This window comes from Colletes latitarsis, chromosome 1, assembly GCF_051014445.1.
Source record: "Colletes latitarsis isolate SP2378_abdomen chromosome 1, iyColLati1, whole genome shotgun sequence".
In the NCBI taxonomy this organism is placed as follows: domain Eukaryota; kingdom Metazoa; phylum Arthropoda; class Insecta; order Hymenoptera; family Colletidae; genus Colletes; species Colletes latitarsis.
Genome location: NC_135134.1, coordinates 52,312,038 through 52,338,184, shown reverse-complemented (window position 1 = coordinate 52,338,184; position 26,147 = coordinate 52,312,038). Strand labels below are relative to the sequence as shown.

At 44.5% G+C, this 26,147-nt stretch overlaps 1 protein-coding gene across 9 annotated transcripts in view; it reads left to right on the top strand.

Annotated features, from left to right (window-relative positions):
• The window catches only part of LOC143344276 (uncharacterized), a 174,024-nt gene that overhangs the window by 129,355 nt on the left and 18,522 nt on the right, over positions 1-26,147 (top strand). For all 9 annotated transcript variants that reach the window (XR_013080091.1, XR_013080094.1, XM_076770199.1 and 6 more), the window contains exons 12-14: positions 20,146-20,413; positions 21,384-21,541; positions 23,231-23,343. Coding sequence is in view for 7 of the 9 variants with exons in the window: in XM_076770199.1 (XP_076626314.1) it covers positions 20,146-20,413; positions 21,384-21,541; positions 23,231-23,343 (539 nt within the window). In the remaining 2 variants the exon portion in view is untranslated. The remainder of the gene's footprint in view (positions 1-20,145; positions 20,414-21,383; positions 21,542-23,230; positions 23,344-26,147) is intronic.

The window sequence follows — 26,147 nt, the reverse complement described above, 5'->3', positions numbered from 1 at the left end:
CGTTAAAAAGTTATTAACGTTTAAAGTTCCGCCAGTACTGAATTTTTTTCCCGAAAATGCGCAAGATTTCGAGAGTATGTGTAATGACCAAAAATGATTGTAATTGACCTCCGTAACCGAAAATAATTTTTCCAAAACGATTTGAAATTTTTTTTTTCCGTCGAAAAATTTCACACCTCGAATTTTTTTCTAGAAAATGGGTAGGATTTCGAGGGTATGTCTATTCACCGAAAATGATTATAATTGACCCCCGCAACCGAAAATAATTTTTACAGAACGATTTGAAATAATTTTTTTTCGTCGAAAAATTTAGGCACCTAATTAGATTTTCAGTAAGGAATTTTTTTCTCGAAAGTGCGTAAGATTTCGAGGGTATATGTAATGGCCAAAAATGATTGTAATTAACTCCCGCAACCGAAAATAATTTTTCCAAAACGATTTGAAATTTTTTTTTTCCGTCGAAAAATTTCACACCTCGAATTTTTTTCTAGAAAATGGGTAGGATTTTGAGGGTATGTCTATTCACCGAAAATGATTATAATTGACCCCCGCAACCGAAAATAATTTTTACAGAATGATTTGAAATAATTTTTTTTCGTCGAAAAATTTAGGCACCTAATTAGATTTTCAGTAAGGAATTTTTTTCTCGAAAGTGCGTAAGATTTCGAGGGTATATGTAATGGCCAAAAATGATTGTAATTAACCCCCGCAACCGAAATTAATTTTTTTAGAATGATATGACAAATTTTTTTTTCGTCAAAAAATTTCAGCACCTACCCGATTTTTTTTCTCGAAAGTGGGTAGGAATTCGGGGATACGTCTATTCACCAAAAATAATTGCAATTGACCCCCGCAACCGAAAATAATTTTTCCAGAACGATTTGAAATTTTTTAATTTAATTATTAATAACTTTTTAGCGAGGGCTCAGTCAAAAAATTGATATTCTTGATTTTCGTCTTATTTTGGCCTCTAGAATCCCCCATTAAAATTTTTCCCAGGGGTGGCCGAACACCCTGTATATTCGTGCCATTGCATCGATCAAATTGAACGTAAGTTGTTAAAAAATAATATTTACGCGTTCTGCAATTTTAAACTTAGAATCAGACATCCGTCAAATTGATGGCTTCCGTAAATCCAGTGTTAAATAAACTTTTTCTGCGGAAATCGAGTTACCGTGGGAGGCGAAAGGGGGGGCCACTGGATGGTCTGGTCGTGGGGGGAACGCATTACCGTCGACGCGGACAATTGTCGGACCAAGCGGCAGCAGACGCGCGGCAAACAATCGAAATATCAGGACTTTTATTCGTTGTGAAAGGCCCCCGCGCCATTCAAGCTCGTCGAGACACCTAACTGCGCGGACGAACGACAAAAGAGCGGCTCGTGGCGACGGCGTCGCTCCTCGGCGCGGTTTTCTGCGTGCGATTAGGCGACGAGAATTGGAGCGGTCCTTGAATCGACGGAGGACGGAATGGAATGAACGAGCCACGGGGATCGAGCCACCGACCGTACACGACACACGAGACAGTCAGTCAGCCGGTGGCGCTCCGAACAGCACCACACGCGCCTTTCCACTCGGTTCCTCATCGATCCTCGATCACGATCTAACGCGGCAACCTCTCTCGGATCGCGTCTGACCCGAAATAACTCGCGAACCTCTGTGAAACGTCTTCGACGTAGTGTACGGGCGGTTTAAAAATGTGCTGGTGGATTTGAAACATCTTTTAAAACGACCTCCGAGACTCGCGACTTCGTACCACGTTACGAGGTTTATATTTTTTTCGTTGATATCGAATTTTTACGATGGTTTATTTTGCTCGTCGAACTAGGGCCGGGTTATTTCCTCCGCGCGGTATGTAATTCGATCGTGTAGTTTCGATTGGAATTTTTCTTAAACAAACAACGGATCGAGAGTCGTTTTACGGAAAATCGTAACGCGCAGCGGGAATTTGTTCGTCGTTGATTAAAACAGGCGAATATTGAAATAAACAAAACGCGGTTTTATTTTCGAACACGCGGAAACGTAAACAGAGAGTCGTTGATTATTCAATATGGCGAACAGGTGTCAGGTACAAATTAAACAGCCTTCGGTTCCGCGACGAAACGTTTTATACGAGTCGGTAATCGGTGGAAAAAGTCGCGCGGCTCGAATCGAGCGTAGAATGTCGACGGATTTTTATGATTTAATTTGAATTATCGAAACGAGCAAAGTTGTTCCGTAGTTGCTCCGAACGTGTCCGCGAGCGATTTAAAAAAATTTTTTAATTGTTCCAACGATGGCGCAATCGCGAGTTTCGTCGCCTTTTTTACAGAAATATCAACAAGTCCTCGGGAACTTTTAACGGGGACAACGAGGTTTCGAAACATTTTGGAATTTTTAACGATGCCGCTTGTAAACTGAGAAATTTATTTTACGAGGAACGTTGCAAAACTTTTTACGATCATTGTCGAGCGAATTTCAGTACCTTTTTCTAGAAAATGCACGCTGCTCTTCGAAGTAACGGACCTCCCATTTGTTACGCGCGTATTTTATCAAAAAGTTTACTCTTTCGCGATTAAAAAGTTAACCTGTCAGCCCTTTGAGATTTCAATTATACGTAAAATATTTCCCCCATGGAAATTGAGTATCTCTTCGCGGGAAAGGAAGTCCTCGGACAGTTTTCGACGACGAACGACCGAATTAAAACATTCCTCTCTGCGCGATTGGCAATAAAAATCGACAGCGTTCGGACGCGCTGACGTATCGTTCGGTAGAACGAATCACGTGCCATTTTCAGAAGTGACGAAAATCCATTGTCGAGTCAACTCCGTTCGAACAAACTGCCTTCGAACAAGGTCGGTGAAGTTTACGAGCTACTAACGATACACGCGACGAGAAATTTATAACGGACGTTAAACCGTCTGAGTTCCCGTCTTTAAATACACGGGTCGTGTTCCATTTACTGGGTCGTGTCTCAAATTTTTATTCCTCGACTTATCGCTGTTACAATTCCCCCCCTAAAGCCTGGTCCAGTTAACTCGAATTTTTCTGAAGACTGATCTCAATCGAGCAATCGGTACTCTTTTCTTCGAATTGTAGTATTGCTGTCTAGGCTGTCATTTCTTTGGACTTTCTTTGTGATTTTTTTTTTAACGACAGGCAGGTTGTTTTGTACTGACATTTTGCAGAAACATTTATTCGTCTTATAGGTACGTACAATAATTTTTCCATGAAAAAATATTAAAAATTGCGAGAGTTATAGCTCCTTGTTTAAAAAAACGCATTTAAACTGGCTTAGCAGACCGATTTACTTCAAATTTGGAGAGAATATTCAGCAGCCACGCCTTTATCGCTGGAACTAGAGATTTAAAAAAATATTGAGTTTTACTATTCTTTTTTAATACGCTAAAGACAAGAGAACGATTAGAAAATAGAAATTCGAAACTTGAAGTGTCGCCATTTCTTTATTTATCAGGATTTTGACTTCTCCCTAGTTTCTGCTATAACTACAACCTTCCTTATGAAGATACTTTAACCCCCGCTGGAAGCCATTGGAGCACCTTTTCCAGAAGAGCCATTAAATAAGAGGTTCTAATTCCCACGATTTTTAATATTTTTCCATGACAAAAATATCGTACATGCTTGTAAGATGAATAAATACATCTACAAAGTCTCAGTACAAAACAGCCTACCAATCGTTAAAAAAAAAATCAAAAAAAGGGCCGTGAAATTGTCAGTGTAAGCAGCAATACCTCCGGAGCCTCGAAACGATGGATCGATTCCTGCGTTTCCAATATCGACGCGCCTAAGCTCGACCGCGCGGAGTATCGTTAAACGCGTTAATTTATTGGCCCAATATCTAACGGCAATATTTGGCAATTTGCTCGGCGCGGTACCAATCTGGACGCGCTGTTCCACGGTACACGTGCGCGTATAATGTGTCGTTCGATGGATCGTTATTCCGCTCGATGGATTCCAAGTACTATTTCGAGCACGTTCGACCCTCCGAAAGGATCGACTCTCGCCTCGAATCTCGAGAATGCAACGAACTCTATCAGGAAAACTTTAATCTTGGATAATAAGAGTCCGCTGAATTCAATATGCCCATACTGTTGCTTTCATTTGCTTATTTTCCGCGCGAGGAAACCGTAGGAATACGAAACAAAATAGAGCGTCGACAATGGGGTTTTAACACTAAATTTCGACTTTACCGCCGTTCCACGTTGGCCCTGCAAGTCGCGTATTCCCAATTAAATCCCCTCGAAACGCGTAAACAGTTGGCTTTATCGTCGTCCATTCGTTTTATCGGCAACGAATCGTGCGATTTTCTATCGCGCGAAGCGACCCCGCGGTTTTTACGGCACTATAATGCGCGCGGATGGTCCACTCGTAAAAGTCGCCCTCTTTACGTCCCCACCCATGGGGGGGGAGGGTTTTATCGACGGGGGCCACCGATGGTTAATTTTACACATTCGACGATGGAACTTTTCGGCGGATCGATCGCCGTTTTCCTGATTATCCGCGGGCAACTCGATTCCGGCGAAAGTTAAAATTGAACCTAAAGTTGATCCTCGGCTCCAGGACCCGTTGGTCGAGCCGTAACTCCCGTTCGATGTTTGAATTTCCAATTTCATGGATGGCCGCTGCGCGAACGATCTACGAACGAATCCGTCCGTGTCCTTTTTATTAACGCCAGCTGGGGGGAATCCTTCCTAGATCGAAAAATTCATTTTCGAGAATTCTACGATTTGTTAACCGTACTCCTTAACTCTATTTATTCGTTAGACCGCGCAAAGATAGATGATTAGTAGCTTCTCAGGATTGCAGTCTCTAATAATACAGAAACAAGATGCTCAACAGATAGTCGACGAGAGAACTGTTGCACTTCGGAGAGTTTGTACATTCTAATAATAATTTTATTCGACTAGGGAAATGTTGGATCGTTTTGGAAAAATTATTTTCGGTTGCGGAGGTCAATTACAATTATTTTTGGTGAATAGACATACCCCCGAAATCCTACCCATTTTCGAGAAAAAAATTCAAGAAGGTGTGGAATTTTTCGACGAAATTAAAATATTTCAAATCGTTCTGAAAAAAATATTGTTAGCTGTGGCGGTCAATTACAATCATTTTTGGTGAATAAACATACCCCCGAAATCCTACCCACTTTCTAGGAAAAAATACGAGAAGGGCTGAAATTTTTCGACGGAAAAAAAAATTTCAAATCGTTCTGAAAAAAATATTGTTAGCTGTGGGGGTAAATTACAATCATTTTTGGTGAATAGACATACTCCAGAAATCCTACCCATTTTCGAGAAAAAAATTCGAGAAGGTGTAAAATTTTTCGACGAAATTAAAATATTTCAAATCGTTCTGAAAAAAATATTGTTAGCTGTAGGGGTCAATTACAATCATTTTTGGTGAATAGACATACCCCCGAAATCCTACCCATTTTCTAGAAAAAAATTCGAGAATGTGTGAAATTTTTCGACGAAATTAAAATATTTCAAATCGTTCTGAAAAAAATATTGTTAGCTGTGGGGGTCAATTACAATCATTTTTGGTGAATAGACATACCCCCGAAATCCTACCCATTTTCTAGAAAAAAATTCGAGAAGGTGTGAAATTTTTCGACGAAATTAAAATATTTCAAATCGTTCTGAAAAAAATATTGTTAGCTGTGGGGGTCAATTACAATCATTTTTGGTGAATAGACATATCCCCGAAATCCTACCCATTTTCTAGAAAAAAATTCGAGAAGGTGTGAAATTTTTCGACGAAATTAAAATATTTCAAATCGTTCTGAAAAAAATATTGTTAGCTGTGGGGGTCAATTACAATCATTTTTGGTGAATAGACATACCCCCGAAATCCTACCCATTTTCGAGAAAAAAATTCGAGAAGGTGTGAAATTTTTCGACGAAATTAAAATATTTCAAATCGTTCTGGAAAAAATATTGTTAGCTGTGGGGGTCAATTATAATCATTTTTGGTGAATAGACATACCCCCGAAATCCTACCCATTTTCTAGAAAAAAATTCGAGAAGGTGTGAAATTTTTCGACGAAATTAAAATATTTCAAATCGTTCTGAAAAAAATATTGTTAGCAGTGGGGGTCAATTACAATCATTTTTGGTGAATAGACATACCCCCGAAATCCTACCCATTTTCTAGAAAAAAATTCGAGAAGGTGTGAAATTTTTCGACGAAATTAAAATATTTCAAATCGTTCTGAAAAAAATATTGTTAGCTGTGGGGGTCAATTACAATCATTTTTGGTGAATAGACATACCCCCGAAATCCTACCCATTTTCTAGAAAAAAATTCAAGAAGGTGTGAAATTTTTCGACGAAATTAAAATATTTCAAAGCGTTCTGAAAAAAATATTGTTAGCTGTGGGGGTCAATTACAATCATTTTTGGTGAATAGACATACCCCCGAAATCCTACCCATTTTCTAGAAAAAAATTCGAGAAGGTGTGAAATTTTTCGACGAAATTAAAATATTTCAAATCGTTCTGAAAAAAATATTGTTAGCTGTGGGGGTCAATTATAATCATTTTTGGTGAATAGACATACCCCCGAAATCCTACCCACTTTCTAGAAAAAAATTCGAGAAGGTGTGAAATTTTTCGACGAAATTAAAATATTTCAAATCGTTCTGAAAAAAATATTGTTAGCTGTGGGGGTCAATTACAATCATTTTTGGTGAATAGACATACCCCCGAAATCCTACCCATTTTCGAGAAAAAAATTCGAGAAGGTGTGAAATTTTTCGACGAAATTAAAATATTTCAAATCGTTCTGGAAAAAATATTGTTAGCTGTGGGGGTCAATTACAATCATTTTTGGTGAATAGACATACCCCCGAAATCCTACCCCTTTTCTAGAAAAAAATTCAAGAAGGTGTGAAATTTTTCGACGAAAGTAAAATATTTCAAATCGTTCTGAAAAAAATATTGTTAGCTGTGGGGGTCAATTACAATCATTTTTGGTGAATGGACATACCCCCGAAATCTTACTCATTTTCTAGAAAAAAATTCAGTACAGGCGGGACTTTAAACGTTAACAACTTTTTAACGAAGCCTCCATCAACAAATTGTTATTCTTGATTTTCGTCTTATTTTGGCCTCTAGAATTCGGGTGGCCTAACACCCTGTATAAATTATCTAACAAAAACGTTATATTTCGTTAGTTTGTCTATATTCACAGCTTCACGAATATAATTTTAGAAATATTAAGATCTGCAGTTTCGCTTGGTATGATAATTTATAAAATATTGACCAAGATGATTGAAAACTGACTAGTTCAGAAGCTACGATTTTTGTTTCGAATTCCCAATTTCCCACTGTGCACCGGTCGAGTGAATCATTGCACTTCGGTGAGCTTATACATTCCGCAGAGCATATTTGAAATTTGTAAAACAAAGGGAAACGGAGCCCAGCGTTGGAATAAGTGGGTAAATCCGGTCGTTTCGTTGGGGGCGATAACTCGTTTAACTTTCGCGGAGGAGCCGACGATAGATCCCTCTCGAAGGGGGATTCGGTTCGCGAAAGTATCTCGATAATTTTCCACTCGTAAAATATTTCCGGGGAGCCCGGACGAGCATCGCGGGCGGAATATACGCGAACTCCTCGGAAGCGAATAAATCTCGACGGCGGAGTCGAACTTCTCCGTTTCTTTTCGAAAACTGTTATCGGCTCGCCTTTAGCCCCCCGCCATCGATACGCGCGGAGGAATTTAACTCAGGGTAACGCGTTGTACCGTCAGAAATTTCACCCCCGGAACTTTGTTTGCTCGATTTACCTTTCGCGGGCCAATCTCGAGCCGAAGAACCAGCAACCACGGTTAATAGACCGGACGTTTGCCCCATAGCGACATCTAGATGCTTTTATCGAGGTAGAAAGTTCGATCTTTTAACGAGGACTGTCCGGTATCGGCGAGAAGCGACCAGGGATAAGTTCCGCGAGGGAAAGAACGGTGGGAGCGCGACAAAGAAAGCACGAGGAACTTCTCGAAGAGGTCGCATGACGGACTCATGACACGTGCGTGGCCACGCATCGCGTATTGTGTGCTGGATTCCGTCGCGACGCGAGGATACGCTCGTTTCGTCGCGGCTGCGTGCCTGAGCGTCGCGAAACGAGCCTGGACCAGGAAGAAAATGGGCGGAAAAGTCGGCCTGATATGCGGCAGCTGCTGGTCCGGAAAGTACAGTACGTATTTAGATCGATAAATCACTAACACGACACGAACAAACGTCACCTTCGACCCCCCAATCTGCAAATCTCGGAACGTGAGACGCTGTAATTTTATTCCCTAACGTTTTGCAATTTTTCAGACTGCTTAATCAGCGTCCATTTTCTTAACAAATGTTAGGATCGCGGCCCCCGTGCGAGCCACATTTTATTCGCTCCCCCGTTTCGTGTTAAAGCGTTATTTGCGTCTCGAGCACGACCCCGGCAGAAAAAGTCTGCGGGCCTATTTTTCCGCTATTGTCAGATACGAGCTACGGGCACGAACCATAACTGAGAAGTTTACGAGCACGATCGTTCAGTACCGCTGGACACGAAAATGCTCTGAGTAATTGAAAAGTCTATGATCGTGGGACGCGTTTACTCGATAAATTAGAATCCGTCGAGGCGGGGGGCAACGCGGTGGCAATTCGAGAGGCAGGTGTACGAGTTCCTAGAGCGAAGAAAGTAGTCGCAGCGATTGGAAAAAGGACGCAGAGTCGTCCAACGGTGACTTTCTAGCGGAGTTTTCGGAGGGACAAGGTTTCACGAAGATCAAAGATGTCTGCTCGAGGGCTTCTCGAGAGGAAAACGTCGTCTCGTTGCGTTTCTTTTGTTTTTTTTTTTGCATGAATAGCAAAGGGGAGACGCCAAAAATCGCGATACGCTCACGGCAGTGGGTTAATGGATCGCGAGAAACAGAACAGTCAGGCGTCGCGACGCTGTAGGACGATTTTCGGATTCATCAGGCCGGGAAAGGCTGAGCAGCCGGGAACGGTGCCAAAATGACTGTTGCTCCGAGCCACTCTCGCGGCTTGATTATCGATTTCGAACGAGATATAACAGGCAGAGTCAAACTTCCAAATAGCTCAAATTCAAACGGGTTGAAAGTAATTAGTAATTATCCTGTTAAAAATTAATCGACGCTCTTTAAAGGCGTGTTTGGACTTCGAGGACAGAGACGCCTTTGTTTGCAATGAGCTGGGGTCGCTGATAGAACAGTATTCACCGTCGTTTTGTGACTTTATTCATAATCAACAAGCCTCGACGCTCGAGGGGCGACCAATTATTAATGTTATATAATTTTCTAATACTCGAACTGCCAGGTTTAGTGCTCTTTCTAACTGCATGAACAGTACGATAAAAATTACAGACTTCTATTCTATTGGGAAAGACGTCTGGTCGTTTTACAGATACAGTTTTCTTTGAGAAATGCGGTCTTTCCAAGCGTTCGTTGGCGTCTGAGGGAAATACACAGTGGTTTAGAATGTCCAGGCGTTCGGTTCGAGAAACTAGAATCGAGAACGCGACCCAAGTACCGGGATCCAGGGTACGATGTCGAAAAATCCGAACCGATGTTACGGGCCATAAGAATTATGTAATGAAACGTAGAGTGTAGAGGGAACGCCAGCCGAGTAACGGTATCCGCGAGGCAGAATGGTTCTGCATCATGTAGCTACGAGCATGTAAAATCACGTTTCTTAACGGTTCATAAGCCGAATTCAAGTTTCTTCGTCGTTGAACCGTCGCCCGGTTTTCTCAGTACTTTCGTACGGATTCATTGTGCGTGCGCGCGTGTGTGGAAATTATTCGACACACGCGACCGGAATACGGACGATCCAGAGATAATTGAGGCCCAGAATCGACGAGGGTACGCGCCCGAAATGGATTTATCACCGGAAATAATAACATGCTTGTTTTATTCGGTGCATTCGAATCTCACGCGAGCTTTATATACAGGGTGTTCGGCCACCCCTGGGAAAAATTTTAATAGAGGATTCTAGAGGCCAAAATACGACGAAAATCAAGAATACCAATTTGTTGATGAAGGCTTCGTTAGAAAGTTATTAACAATTAAATTCAAAAATTTCAAATCGTTCTGGAAAAATTATTTTCGGTTGCGGGGGTCAGTTACAATCATTTTTGGTGAATAGACATACCCCCGAAATCCTACTCAGTTTCGAGAAAAAAATTCGAGTATGTGCCTAAATTTTTCGACCAAAAAAAAAATTTCAAATCGTTTTGAAAAAATTATTTTTGGTTGCGGGGGTCAGTTACAATCATTTTTGGTGAATAGATATACCCCCGAAATCCTACTCAGTTTCGAGAAAAAAATTCGAGTATGTGCCTAAATTTTTCGACCAAAAAAAAAAATTTCAAATCGTTTTGAAAAAATTATTTTCGGTTGCGGGGGTCAATTACAATCATTTTTGGTGAATAGACATACCCCCGAAATCCTACTCAGTTTCGAGAAAAAAATTCGAGAATGTGTGAAATTTTTCGACGAAATTAAAATATTTCAAATCGTTCTGAAAAAAATATTGTTAGCTGTGGGAGTCAATTACAATCATTTTTGGTGAGTAGACATACCCCTGAAATCTTGCGCATTTTCGAGAAAAAAATTCAGTACTGTCGGAACTTTAAACGTTAATAATTGTTTAACAAAGCCTTCATCAACAAATTGGTATTCTTGATTTTCGTCGTATTTTGGCCTCTAGAATCCTCCATTAAAATTTTTCCCAGGGTTTTCGTGGTTCTAACAATTTATTACAAGATAGATTCCTGCTTTCAAGTGACAAAATTGGGGCCTCCGTTTGTTACAAAGCAGGGACGACATCAACGAGGCAAGTGAATGCAACGGGAGCTAATGCCAAATGAGAATGTTTACATTTTTCCATAAGATTTCTACGAGAGTATTATCAACGACCTGGTAGTGTTTTCCCGATTAAAACGAGTCCAAACACGCCCTGGTTTGGAGTTCTTCGACTTATACATTATCCGAATCATTTTTGAAAATCTCTCAGTGGCGTGGAATTAAAAATGGTCTGAATACAGTCGTGTTTGTACTCATTCTTCTCGGGAGAACCTAACCGATCCATCGGTAATACAAATTTCGATTTTGATCGCAAATTGCAAATATGAACTGGGGAAAAATCGTTTCAGTTATCCGGGTAACGCTGCAAACGCTGGCTTACGACCTGTCCAGAGCTGCGAGCTTTTAGTTAAATGACCGTAGTGGTCGATGGCATTTAATATATGGAATGGAGTCCAGGGAACGGCACCGGTGATGATCGAATCATCGAAAGTGCCGCGTTCGGTGTAACGGTACCCTATTAGAAAGGAATGCTGGTGCAGCATTCGCGGAACGTGCCGCGAAATCGTACTATAAAATTAGAAAAACAACACGTGTCAGGTTTACTCATTCGATCATTGAAACGATCTTTACGATTTATCCACAATCTCGAAACCGTACACCGTATCGCGTTCGCGTTGGATTTCTTCAAAACGTTATCATATATTCCCGCGAAAGAGGGACTCGTAAGAAGCTGTGCTCGAAGAGAGAGAGAGAGTCGATCGAGAAAAAAGGAAATCGACGGGAGAGTATTAAAACGGTTTAAAACGATCGAAGTTTTTCTCGGGTCGAGGAATCACCTGTCGCGTACGCGGAGAAGACGACGCCCGTCGTTGTAGCGAACGAGAAATCGTCCACCGAGAAAAAGACGGAGGAATCGAGTCGAAACGAGTCCGGCGACTCGACCGAAGCAAAAACGAATCGGACGCCTCGGTTCTACGGACGTGCGGAGATTTCGACTCGTTCTTCGCGGATGGGAATTGTTTTTCTACGCCAGCAACTGGACCTGTAACGGGTGCTTCGACGTCTAGGACGATGCACGAACCGATTCCAAGAAAATCTCTTAACGAAACGCAAAATTATCCAAAGACCGGCGCACGAATTGCAATAATATAACTCATGGCCAGATGTCAAGTTCGCAACTGTGCTCGGATTGAAAACATTGCGTGCAACTTGTACGCCTCTCGAGTAACGGTGCAAACGGTTGCAAAGCAATGGCTACCGTTTTCGTTCGTTTTACCTGCCGCTGGTGTAAGATCGGAGGATCACGATCGTGTCCACTAATTCGAACCGAAGTCAGCGTTCGAGATAAACGCCTGGCGCGTTACCACGATCGAGCAGCACGTGCTAACACGAAAAGGAGCGTTTCACAGACCTTGACGCTTAGCAATGGTTAATCGCCGGGGACAAAGAGACGGTATCGACTCATCTGACCTACTTGATCACTACAGATCCCGTTAGTTGGCATCGAGTCGACACTCTTGCCCGCGGCGTGCTCGCTACCGAGCGAAAATGTCGCCAACTGGATGGGAAATAAAGTGGACGAAGGACTACGGGACTCGAAGGATAACCGCCTCCGTTGAATTACGGCCGTTTTATTGGCCGGGGTTATCGCTGCTGCACCCTCGCTACGGAATCGTCACCAAGCATCGACGCCATTTTTCACGAAATTACCAGCTGGCGAACTAATAAATCGGTACTATTCCTTCGGATTAAGCTTTAAGGAGACACACGTGCATGTACAATCTTTATGATATTTGAGAATATATTGTTTAATAAAATTAGATTGCGCCAAGCGCACGAATAGTTTTGAGTTCTAGGAATCCGTGAATGGTGGAACGCGCGTAATTTGTCGCTATACGGTAATGCACGAGAGAGTCCGTTGCAAAATTCCGATTCGGTGGCCGACGCATTCCCAAGCGGCGACATCAGCGTCCCTGGAATAGAACAATGCGGACCTTTCATCGCGTTTCCGCGTCGATCTCCGTCGAGATTCGTCTCCCGTTCCGAGTCATTCTCCGGCGATTTTACGCGTCGCGCGAAACGAATCTTTATTGATCAGAATGCATCAATTCACCCTGCGAAAGCCGTGACAATCTATTTTTTTCCACGCCCGGTACAAGGTGTTACAGAGTGCCTTATATAAGCCGGAGCCCCGTGTAACGCGAGACCCGCGTTCCGCGTTGCATCAGACTCCCGGAACTCGCACTGTACAAAGACGTCGATTATATTTCTGAAACGTCGATAATATCGTTACGTATCGGGGTATGTCGATAATATCGTTGGGACGTCGGTAACTTATCGATAACTTGTCGATAATTTATCGATAGCAGTGCCTCCAATAAAGAGTGCTTCAAAAGTACTGTAAATACTTAATAATAATTAAAATCCATTAGTCAATATCGAATAATGACAAAAAATTGAAGCCCCGTACGTTCGTTAGTTGGAATTCCCATCGAAGGGCGTATATGGTTTTTGAAAGAAGCTGTAGGTTTTCCCAGGTGGTTGTTTCGCAGTATCAGATCAGGATTTCCATGGACAAAAGGAAGTAGCCCGAAATTCTGGGCGGTTCGCCGCATTCGGGGTATCCCCGAACCGCGGAGAACGTAAAATATTTATTATGGCTGGCCACAGCGGCGACCCCCCTCGCCTTTTTACAATCCGCCATAATAAAAAGCCGAGCCGGAGGCGCGGAGGGACGAGACAGAGCGTCGGAGAAAAAGGAAAATCAACACCCTCGTCGGACGTTGCGCAGCAACAGGTCCGGGAACGATACAAATGACCATGGAAGTGCGTTTCTGCTCTCGGCCTGTCCGTACCACCTCGATCAATTTCTTTCTCCTTGCTCGCGATTTATCTTCGCGATCTCTCTGACTTGGACCAGGAACCATAAATCGTCACTTTCTAGGAAAACCGATCCTCCAAATCGCTGTCTTGCGAGCCGGCTTACGACCACGAGTCTGACAACTTTCTTCCGTCCCCTCCGTTTCGTACATTTTATAATCGTCCACACGCGACTGCACGACACGCTTTGCCCTTCAGGTTGTCGCTACCCCCCTCGAATATACGCACTCGGAGACGAGTGGTTATCTAAAATTATTTAACGCGCGGAAAAATATCATTTTCGCGAAGATGCTTGCCAAAAGATTTGGTAAACCGTCTGCCACGAAGTATAAATAGCTGGATCGATGCGAAACGTTTACGGGTGGGATTTGTCCGAGGACCTTTCGAGCGAATGTTCCATCGCGTCTGCTTATCGAACAGCCCCTCGCATGCGGGAGAAAGCGTCGACGCGACTGGTGATCGCCTCAAAGCTTTGATCGCGAATCCCCGCGACGCAATCCCTCAATAACAAGTTCGATTCCCCCTTGGACGTCCCTTCGACGCCACTTCCGGCGTCGCGACACCCGCCGTTAAACTGAACGCCGTCTCCTGGCCGGAATTATGGGGGTGAACAACCCCTGTCTCGACGGCAGACGGCTCCACCCTCGACTGGTGGTCCCTGCTCGCAGTTGGTCCAAACTTTACTCGTCGAATTAGACGTTCGAAGGGACGAGACAGTAACCTTCCCTTTGCCAAACGAAAGACTCTTTTGGTACTTTAAACCATCGACCGTCAAATCTTATTGCGTTTCAACCGAATTCTTATTCTCACGAACTGTTAACCTCTTCCCGTAAAACTCAATCACAATCGTTATTTGCTGTCCGCGACCCTGGCTCGTGATATTCAGGTTCAAAATCTTCATCGCGAGTCAGACTCGCTAAAGTACGAGAAGGGGTTAAATTCGATCTTGAATTCGAAACGAAACACTCACGGTGAGACGACCTCGGCATCTAAATATAAAAAAGAAATCGTACGACCGGGCAGGGAAATGTTAAACGATTCAATTCCAACGGCCTCTTACAAAATTGAACGTCGACCCATTTACCCGGTAGACGTTTCGCGGGCGAAATGCAGCGGCGCTATTTAATCCGGTCGGTTTATTTAATCTGCCAACATTATCCACTCTCGAGCAGGAACTCGCCTCGCGCTCGCATGCCCCCGTAAATATAGACGTTCTACTTGGCACTGACGCAGAAAAGATCAAGGTGTCGCAGGACGACGCCATTACGTCGCGCAGTGGGCCAATCGTTCCGCTAAATAAAAATTTCGAACCCTTATCGTCGCCTGTTTATCGATTTTTCAATCGAATTATAATCGGAGATTTAATAGAGACGATGCTGGTCCAGAGTTTCTTGCAATTTTATTTCCAATTGGAGTCGTCAACGTTCACGTTGGAAAATTTTAAACCGAATTCGATGTTATAGAATTGCAGAGGGAAGTGGTTAATGAATTTTTCCGAGGATCGATACTCCCACGGTGTAATTAGACGTAAAACTAACGCGACGATGTTACTGCGTGCTTGTAGAAATTTCGTACGATTAAGGCAAAGGGTGGAAAGCCAGTTCTCCCGATCTATTCGGCTTCACGAGGGCGCGGTAATTAGTGGGAGTCACGTACGACGAAATTGTCTGGTTTCTTGATATCATATGCATGCGAAGCAATTAACCGGTGAGTTCTGTTTGAAATACGCGGGGAAATAGGCCAACAGACTTTACAGATTCGAGCTTAGAATCCATTGTGTCTGCACGCACCCTGAAACGATCGCCATTTTTCTACTTAAACTGGAATACCTCGTCACTAGCTTTTATTTCAATCTGAATACGTACGCCTATAAATAAGGAACTAATAAGATCGAATGGATCGTGGAACGCGTATTTCAAAGTCCAGTTTGGAACCGATTTAAATTCAAAAATCGAACGAGAATAAAAGGAGACGGCGGAACCAGAATTTTTTGCAACGCAATAACTGGAAAGCATGATTTTGAAAGACATGGTTCGCATTATTGGCCTGGGGAGCACACGTCGGTGATAAATCCACGGAAATCGCGGACATCCGCGACGCGACGTCACGCATTCCAATACCAGAACCGAATTCCAAACGCGACAGCTGCGATCGACGTAAATCCTTGGGACAATCGGTTCTTTCTGCTCATAATGCAACGCGCCAATTTTTTTAGACGACTTTCTTCGCGTTCCACGCACACGACTCGCTGGAATGCAATCTGCAAATGTCAGACATTTTGTTACGTTTCTGGCCTGGCTCTGTCGTTGCGTCATTAATCTCTCAACGTCGAACGTTGACCTCGGAGCAGAAGCGCGATAAAATATTCTTACCGCGAACTTTAATTAATTTTTAATACATTCGTGGCCCGAGCAAGGTTTATAAAAACGTTCTCTTCTAAAAAAAAAAAGTTTATAAATTTCTGTTCTCGTTCGAATCGTGCTCCCGCTCGACGTTGGGATTCTCGTAACGAAGCCTATCCGTCACGTCCCGGTTCTGGTCAGAAATTTTCGGCGTTACGGGCGAACCGAAAGTCGACGGTGCGCGTGTAAAATTTCAGAATATGATAGCGTAAGTAAAGTTGGAACAGATGAGCAGAAACGACCTGGCGAATCGATCCCACGGGACATATTGCATTAATCAAACGTGTCGAGCGCAGGTAGAATCAAACGCTAGGCAATCTCAGGACTGATATTGCTATACAAATACCAGCACGGAGGAGTATCGATGGACGAATCGAAAAATACCGCCGAATCAATGCCCCGGGTGCCAATATAAAAAGTAATCCGTACGGAGATTACGTTTCGACAGAGTATATCTTATTTTATTCGTCTTTTTCTCGCCAATCTGAGGCTTCATTATACAGGCTCTCGTCAAATTGAAAAAGAGAAACAATTAAGAGTATGATAAGAAACGGAATGCCTTGGTAATTGCTTCGTTTGTATAGAATTAAAATAGTTACCAAAATAGTAAACGTGATCCTCGAATATGTTACTTTAATTCGCGAAACTTGCAAACCTATCCCAGGCTAGAATGTCCTGTCGAAAGGGAGGAAATTCGGTAGGTTTTAATATCGGGGAAGATGCACGGACAAGGTTAACAGCTTTTTTTTTTTGTCATTTCGTTGGACCAGGGGTGGTGAACGCATTCCGCGGCGATGCATCTGTTCCCACGGCGCAGACAATTTCCTGTTAACGGTGTTCACGGAAAATAGAAACGTCACGGCGCGGTAAAATTGACTTACGTCGCCATTACCCTCGGGTTAAACGACTTTCGCGACCGCAACGAAAAGAACGCTCCTTAACATTCTTTCTGCAACGCGATTTTTCCCCCTCCCCCTCCCGCGGCCAGATAAAAGAACGAAATTTCTTTTTACCCGGGCGTTCGCGATCGTCGCCGGGGCGAAGCTTTAATATGATTTCCCGCGACAATGAAGGAAATTGAGTTTTTTAAGTGCATCTTCGACGCGGCCGGAGAAAATAGAACTTCCCCGATTCGATCGTGCTTCGTCTCCCTTTTGTCTGGTTAACGTTCTTCCGGGGGAGTTTTTTTCCCCCCTCGAACGAACTCCTCCCGATGGGGGCGGAATCGTTCCTTCGCCCCGACGAATATTCGCGACTCAGAGAACAAAGGATTTCCTTTATTCCCCCGGCCAGACAAATTTCCGATACCCAGTCCGTCGGGATACCGAAGACTTAGCAAGATGGACCTTTTCTTACATCCCTCGTCCAACCTCTCCAAGAACAACTTTCAGAAGCTCATAATCGACACTTGATTTATTCCAAATCTAGTCCAGTCTCGTCGTAACTTCTCTCACATTAGATTACTTTCTCTACGCTTCATTTTACTTTTAAAAGGCAGAGAAACGTCCAGTCTCGTCTGGTGGAACAATTTGTGGCCCATCTAGGGATTTCTCGTTCACAATATGAATATACAATGGAAAACAATACTTTATCGACCACATTTCGAGCGTCTCGAACGATCGAGGTCTCATCTGTTCGCTTTTGTCGAACATTTGACGTTTCCACGTGAAAATGGTTATAGCAAAGGGTGTGGGAGTCAGGGTCCAGCGGAGGTCCGGCCTCCCGGAGCAGAAATCATGCTCCTTACGTAACTGTAGCTGCTCGGATGGCCTGGTTTCGGAGGCTGGGTTAATTGCTCGCGATAAATTGTCCCTTCCCGTGCCTCCGGAGCGGTCTGTTTTCAAACGAGGCGGTTCCTGCGGTAATTCCCCTCAGACGTTCGCCGGTAGTTCCGTTCTATTTCGTTCCGTGCCGTTCCCATGTCCGCGGAACATCCGGTCGCTCATTATATGGCCGGTCGTCGCGCCGCTAACAGCCCGCCACCGTGAGATTCAATTACTGTACCCCGACTGTTTCCAGTCTCGCGCGCCTCCTTTCCCGACTACGTCCTCCATCTTCCTCCAACGGTGTCGCGCGACATCTTGGAATTTCGGCGACGCGCGAGGATTTCCTCGTCCGTGATATTCCCCGGAGATATTCCTTCCGGCGGCTACGACAACCAGGAAGTCACGTCCCTGGGGGAATTCCCGCGCCAACTGGATTTTCCTTCCCATCGAAATTGAGAAATAAATGCTCCAACTGGCTCCTAACCTCCAACCCCCTTACGATCCGCCATGTTTGGGCGATCGGTACGAACGTTGAGTCAATCTCAGATCAATTATTTCGCGCGAAGTATCCACCAACACTCCTGTTTTCGTTCAATCGATTGTTAAATGTAACGAAAATGCAATTCCACGAATACCCTGTGGGCGAGAATGTCGGAACTATACGATTCGCGCGGGATATTGAAATTATACAAAGTATCGAATATTCCGACGGACTTTCGCGGAATGTGGCCAACACGCGATCGAACAACTACTCCGACGAATATTCCTCGCATTTCAATTATAGTTAACGTGTGTATCTCTCACGGGTATCTCGCTGCTCGTGCAAGGACAAAAATATTTTCTCGTTCGAGTTCACGTAGATGTTCTCACGTGTGTTGAATCTGATTAACATTAATTAAGGTTACAGGCGCGTTAGGCCGCTCTAGATTAATCTTATTTTTTTATTGCAAAATATTGTGTATACTTTACTGTAGCCATTATCTTATCTATTCGATTTATTTCTATAATCGCGAGCAGTTCAAACATTTAATTATTGCCACGTCCCAAAGGAAACAATATATTTGCGCGGGAAACGCAACACAAACCTCTTACGAGCCACGGCATAAATACATAAATCAAGAGATAAGTTAGAATCTGATGCTAACTCGTATCTTTTTTTTCCCCCTTTATTCGCGAGTACGAAACTGCGACACAATAATGTCTTGGTTCGAAATGGCACGGTTGCATCCGCAACGGCCAATCTTTATTTCTCGGAAAAAACGATGCAATCACGAGACTTTCACTGCAAGAATTTCCTGCTCGCACTTTGCACCGATCGCACCTTTATTTATGCTACGAGAATATTCATCCGCGCGGACGCAGAGGAAATATGTATTCTTCTCTCAAAGTTCACCAGCTCGCGTGTATCTATCGACGCCATCTTGGTATTTCCAACAAACGCAGAATTTCACCATAAATATAATTTAAGTGAATCCCACTGATAAAATGCGTAAGATCGTAAAAAGCTTGTTAACTTCGTAATTCGATCGCGAAATTGTGCTTGGAATCGAAATCGAATCCCCGGGGAACAATAACGAATCGTACAACGAGCAGTGGATCGAGAGAGGGAAGGGTTTGCAGGGTTTCCGCGCGTTGCGGAATTTCCTATTGCTGGTTTCGATGCACCAATTACCGCAACCCTGATAATTGAAGGGGCCGATGGCCTCTGTTTTCGACGATCTTGGCTCTCGCCGAGAGAAACCGACGATAATCCGCGTTTAGACGAACGCAGCGGCCTCCGATTGTTACGCTTAATTGGGGACCACGCAACGCGATTATCTCCGATAACCATAGATCCTCGAGGGACCTTGCTGACGCGTGGGTCAACGAATCGCAACGGAAATTGGGTCAGCCAGATTCCGGTGCACGAAATAGCACGAAAATTAAGGAGAAGATTTCCAATAGAAACTGTAATACTTAGTTTGCAACAGAAATAAAGCGTTTCCAATTCCATACTTTGATCATTATTCAGCGTAAAGTTATTCCCTTATTTGCTTTGTAAATGGCATTGGTTCGTGGAAATGAAATATTTTCGATGGGATCTCGGCGATTTTGCACCGGGGGCGATGGTTGCCCCCGATAGTTTCATCCGCCCCCCGGAAATGAAAAGTGTCGCGCGAGAGTGTCTCTCCCGGCGTATCACCGATGACCCTAAACCTTTGAACGAGTGAAATCCTCGGCGCATACTCGAGCTAAATATTTAAGCGAAGGTGGCAGGGAGTTTTTATCGCTGGGAAAACTATTTTGTTCGCAGCTTCCGGGTCTGGGTCGGTGATAGGAAGGGACCCGCTGCCGCCGAGGGCTGTCAGCACGTCGCAGCTGGCTCAAAGAACACAAACGCAACCACCGGCCACGGCGGTGTCCACCCTCCCGCTGCCGAGGGCCAACGCCATGCACAGACAACCCTTGCCGCTCCACCAGTCCACCCCTCAGTCGGTCAGACAGTCGGAGAACGACGTGAACGTCAATTCGCAGATACTGCGGGCTGCCAGCAGCGGCGACATCGGGACTGGCTCAGCCATGTGAGTACCAACATCGTCAGCCATCTTTAAACCTCGATCTCAATCTCTCGTATTCTCCTTTTAACGCTCGTATTTTTCGGGTTAGGAATGATCAGTTTTTGTTACTTACGATGTTCTATCCAACGTATAATTTGAAAGAAAACGAATATTATCATCCCTTAAACCATTAGATTAAACGAATATCGTTTTTCAAAGCAGTCTCGGGCATGAACGTTAAGGGGTTAATAGTCGTGGATATGCAAACGATATTACACTCGTCTAGAATGATTTGGGAAGTATTTGGACCGCATGGTGTATCGCTAAGAAGTCCAATTTTGGCGTAACCGAGATCGCGAATAAATTGCAGACATTGTACGGCGAAAGTTCGAGCTGGAAAGCACGCGCGGGCTCGTAAAGTTTTTTTAAAAACTCTCACGAACGCGGCGCGAAAATCGTTTAAGGATCGACAAGTTCGAGCGTCGACGTCGCAATCCCCCGGGTGACACATTTTTCCCGGGTGTTTCGCTAGCGTGAACCTCCGAACGACGCCAGCGGCTCTCCGTCGAGCACCGTTTGATTCGTTTGTCCGAGGGAAGCGTTAATTAAACAAAAATTATGTGCCCCTCCCCCCTTCCCAGCGAGAGTATTTTCAGCCCTCTGACGCGGGTAGACACGATTTTTCAACGTTAATTACAACACCGTCGTGGACTTGAAAATTGCACTCTCGTACAAAATTAGAGATCCGAAAAAATTTTACCAAGACTCTAATTAGAGTTGCATTTCCGGTGGAGTATTATTGGACCTCTCTTTTAATCGAAAATAGAAGAATTATTTTTATAGAGATCCTTCTGCTATTTCACTGTTTACCTTGAATCTTCGAAAGCGATATTCGCTGGGGGATGAAATTTAGAACGTTCGTTCGATGAAATTCTAAAACCCATCTGTGTAACTCTCGATTCGACGAATCGTTGATTCGGCATTAAAATTGCAGGCTGAACAACAACGAAGGAAAAGACCCGAGGCTGACGTCTCCGAGCGGCCATTCCACTCAACGACTGATCAGTCCTGCAGCAGCCTTAAGGGTTGTTTCTTTGAACGACCATCGAGTGTCCAGCCCCAGCGACAACGACATTCGAGTTCACAGTCCAAGTATGCCTTCCACCCACATTACGAAACCACTTCTCGTCGACGTGATACGATTTTAAGGGATGAAATTACCAGATACAAGATACAGATTGTACTTAAACTTCTCTCAAGGGTTGGTTTCACCCTCTAATCCTATCATCGAACCGATCGAGAAATGGCTCTGTTCCCGCGCAAATTATTACTTCCCAACGAAGAAGTTTCCAAATTTAATTTCCATTAGCTTTTTACGTACGCGTTCGCGCTGCAAAAGCAACAGCGAGGTAGCATATAAATTTACGAGCAACGCCTCCCACAACTTCCTCTCCAGAGAAGAATTTTACGACTCCGTATGGGTTAGAATTTAGGTCGAACTACCCTGTACTTACCCTCGAAGTTTCCCAGCGTAATCGCCCAGCCGTTTTTCCCTGCGAACAGACATTGTTGCGTCCCATTTACAATTTCTGCATAGACTGAGACAAATTAAACGTGGAAAAATGATCGAAACGAGAATAGTTTCTGCGTGCGATTGTATTCTGAAGCGTTGCAAAACTCGACGCGAAACGAAACCAATCAGGGGCCCCAGGGCGGTGGAAATGGTTAATTCCGTGAATGAATCGCGGATCCCGAAGAATTAATATCAGAGATCGGGCGACGGAGTGCACGGATGAAACTTGAATCCCGGCAAGCTGGGCTGAAAAGGACCCGGTTTCGGGCGTGGAAGTTTGCCGTACCGTCGGGGTTAATTATTCAAATATCCACGGGGAAGCAGGAATGGCCCGCGTCGGAGCATAAAGCGGCGTCGAGGAATAATAGAAATCCCGCGTGTATTCGCCACGCCAACGAACCTAACTTCGTTCGACGCCTCTTCGAGACCCTTTCGAAAATATTCGATCGTCCGTGCATTCGCTCGAAAGCTAATCGCCCCTTCTTCCGTGCTAAAGCGTTGCTTTTCAACGATTTATCGTCGTGTGTATAGAAATCTAGCGTTAAGAAACGGGAGAAAATCTATATTCGAACGAGGATAAGGGATGGGAATTGTTGGCACAATCTCGGATCATTCTATGGGCATATTATACAGGTTACACTTAGTTTAATATCGCGGTGGCGTCTGGGGTATTCGTTATTGAACAAACATTAACGGGAGTAGCCAGACGCTCGAATTCGAGCGACGGTTAAGCGATATCGAGCCAATATTTGCTCCATTCTTGTCCCGGGCAGCGCAGGGGTTTATTAAGTGCTGCCTTTCTGCATTTCTATCCGCGGGAGTATAGAACTTGCTCCATTCTCGGTGGCGATTAAAGGGAAAGTCGACCCGACCACGCTCTATCGATATCGCGCAGACTTTTTCGCTTATCTTTCCAGAGACAACGTTTAAAAACTGTACAACCGACGCTACATTCACATATTTATTGTTACAAATCGTCAGGGGGTAGCAATTGCAGCGTTATTAATTAAATCTACCAACCCTGTATTCAAAAAACCCACCATTCGAATTTACAGAAACTGATACATCACACGACCGCCAGGGTAGCGCGCTCCGAACCAAGATGGCGGATTCGGTTTGAATTCGTAGCGCGAAAAAATAAGAGGTTGCTGGGCAATTTTCCGGAAACGCGACGCTTTAAAATTCGCCTTGAAATTGAAAGGCTATCGTCGCGTATTTCAGCGGGAAATTTCACGGTAATCGAGTACAGAGAGCGTTCGTTTTTCCAGTCGAGAGGAAAATGGTCAGCCCGATCGGCAGAGAGGTGGACCGCGGCGGGGGCATGGCGGCCGCGAGGCAAAATCACCGTGCATGGGAGTGCAACGAGTTGCTGCATAAGAGGGTGAGTGAAAGACAACTTGGCGCAACGAGAAAACGACTTCGAGTTGATTGGCATGGCGAAGCATGGAAAAGAGAAAGGAACCTAACGTAACCACTCGGCTTCAGCTGATTTAGCCGCTTTTTTTTCTCACACGATCCCTGCCCCCCCTCACACGAAACCCCTATACCTAATCCCACTCTGTGTTTCTTTATTTATCACACGGTACACGTACACAATTTTAGTGTCACGCGACGACCAAGCACGTTCACACGTATTTACAGTTTTGTTCGAGTTCTGTTCGACAAGCGTGCGTGCGTGCGTGTGTGTGTGTGTGTGTATGCAGTAGTCCGCATTATCGTCCTAGCATGTAAATTCCATTAGTCCAATTAATTAAAACGTCGCGCGACCCTCGGGGCGAACGAAATTATTGCAGAGGGGGCCAAGATATAGCCAGGATCGCGAATTAAATTGTTTTCGCGTAGCCAATACGAAGCAATTTTATCCGAAGAATCAATTAACGAAGATAGAAGTTGGAAAAGAAGATAAATCGTTGCGTGAGTATAGACTTTGCTTTTGCAAATTCTCCGTAATAAAATTCTTCGGCTGCTGTGTCTCGAGTTCCACTATAATTGCGCGAAACGGAATGCCTGGGTCCAGCCCAAGACGGTAAACGTCGTCGAACGAGTACGAGTTCGCTCGTTCCGCTGTCCCGTTTCGCGTCGTTCGCCTTTTCTGCGTTCGATCGCTCCTAGTGTTTCGCAACAGCGTCCCGGCCGCGAAAGAAACTCGATAAGTTGCAAATTTTCCGACTTCTCGGTATCGTGACTTTGAGAAAAGTAGAGTCGCGAGTCGTCGGAGCTCGGTGGGAGGCCAGAGTGGCGTTCTAGCGATCAACAGGTCGCGATCGATCGCGTCGCAAGGCTTTTGCGTAGCAATACGTAGGTACAGCATGGCGCGAGTCGAAAGCACGGAGGGGACGAGAGATCTCGAGGAAAAGAGTATTACTCGAGCTAATTTCTGCTAATTGTAACGATCCACCGTAAAATGGTAACGAAAAAATAAGAATGAAGAGCGCAACGAGGTCCTCGATCGATTTCTGGAGCAACCGTATACATAATGGGGTGATCGTAGGCGCGAACGCGTGTCTAATGAATCCGCGTAACTGGAGGATCGGAGGACTTTGTCCATTATGGCAGGGAACAAGAGCCACGGCCGACGGAACCTCTGAAAGCTATTCAAAGTCACGAATAGCGTTTCTCGTTTCACGGGGGAATTCCAGGTATTGGTACGATGCTTTCAGCCGATGGCGGACCTCGAGTAGCGGGCACTCGATTCAACCCTGTCCGTTTGAAGCGGCGTATCCGGGTATTTTCATTAGCGCCGGGGGTGGTAGAGGGCGGCAAGGCTGGTTGTCGCTGAAATTCATTAGCATAAGAGGGATGCAGCACACGTGTCTTTCTACACGTACGCGCTAACAGCCGGGGCGGAGTTAGACATTTCGTCGGTTCCATTTAATACTGTTTGTCTGGCTGCAGCCGCCGGGCGTAATTTCGTTCCAAGACGATCGCGAGTTTCCCCGCTTCGCGTTCGAATTTTCACCGATTCGGCTAACGCGATGCAACTATTTAGCAGCCACGATGGAATCGAGCTTGACGCGAGTCTTATCTAAACTGGAAGCCACTTAACGTTGCACGCTGGTTTAGAGTTACGACCGTATCCTCCATTTTGATTATCGTTTAAATGTATCGCGTCGAGAAATAATTTTTACATACGCGGTGGCAGGCGTTCGAAGCTCGAACGTAATTGTGGCGCGATTATATTTGCCGCGAAAGTTGAGTTAACTCGTTCTGCTTTGTCCGTAAGATTAACGTCGCGCGAGCAGCTAAAAAGCGGAAAGAAACGGAGAGAGAAAAAGGGAGCCCTGCGTCAAAGCGACTGCGGGGGAGAGGAAGAAAGGGTGTTACGTAAATGCGGAACGAAACTTTCGTAAAATTCTAAGGTGTAAACTTTCCGGCAGAATGGCCGGTCTACGGTTCTTTCTACGAATGTACAAAAGGTTATTTCGAAGTCTCGACAAACGGGAACGAGCTTCTCTCCTGCGGGAGAAGTTTGCACAATTCTGAAGGTTCGCTTTCCGCAAATATAGAACGACGCTTTACGAGCGCGTTACGTCGAACTCGAGCAAGCGACGGAGAACACGGTTCTCGTTCCTGCAACGAGTTCCCGTTACCTTGCGTCGAATTTACACGATTATTATTATTAGAGGATTTCAAAGGACCGGGGGATCCTAGGCGAACGGATACCCGGAGTTTCAGCCAGGATCTCGCAGAGTATAATCACTGAAATTACCTTCGAAATTACCTTTCGATCGTATAGCGCGGATTATCGATGAAGCTCGAATCGCGACGGCCCAAGTGGATCGTTTACGTTGAAATCGAACGGCTGAAAGGAAATCCAATCGGGGAAAGTCCGCGAGGATATAAACGTAATGGAACTGCTCGAATAAACGATACTTTGCTCGATTTCGTTGGCTGCTATTTTGACGTTTCTCGGAGTTAGTAAACGAATAACAAATAGACGATTCTCTGGACTCGCTGACGAGAAGAGGTCTCGTCTTTAAAATTGTAATGATGACCTGGAGCTACCGATGATCGAAGCACAATTCGTTTTGCACGGTTGAAAAACATGGAAATCGGTTTTCTCGAAATTCTAGACGGAAGTATCCCCCGTTTGATGCGATCCCGATCGAACGTGGACGCTCCAAAGTTTGTTGGAGTTCCGTAATCGCGTCCTGCGGTTCTGGAGAATTAGTCAATGATAGCTAT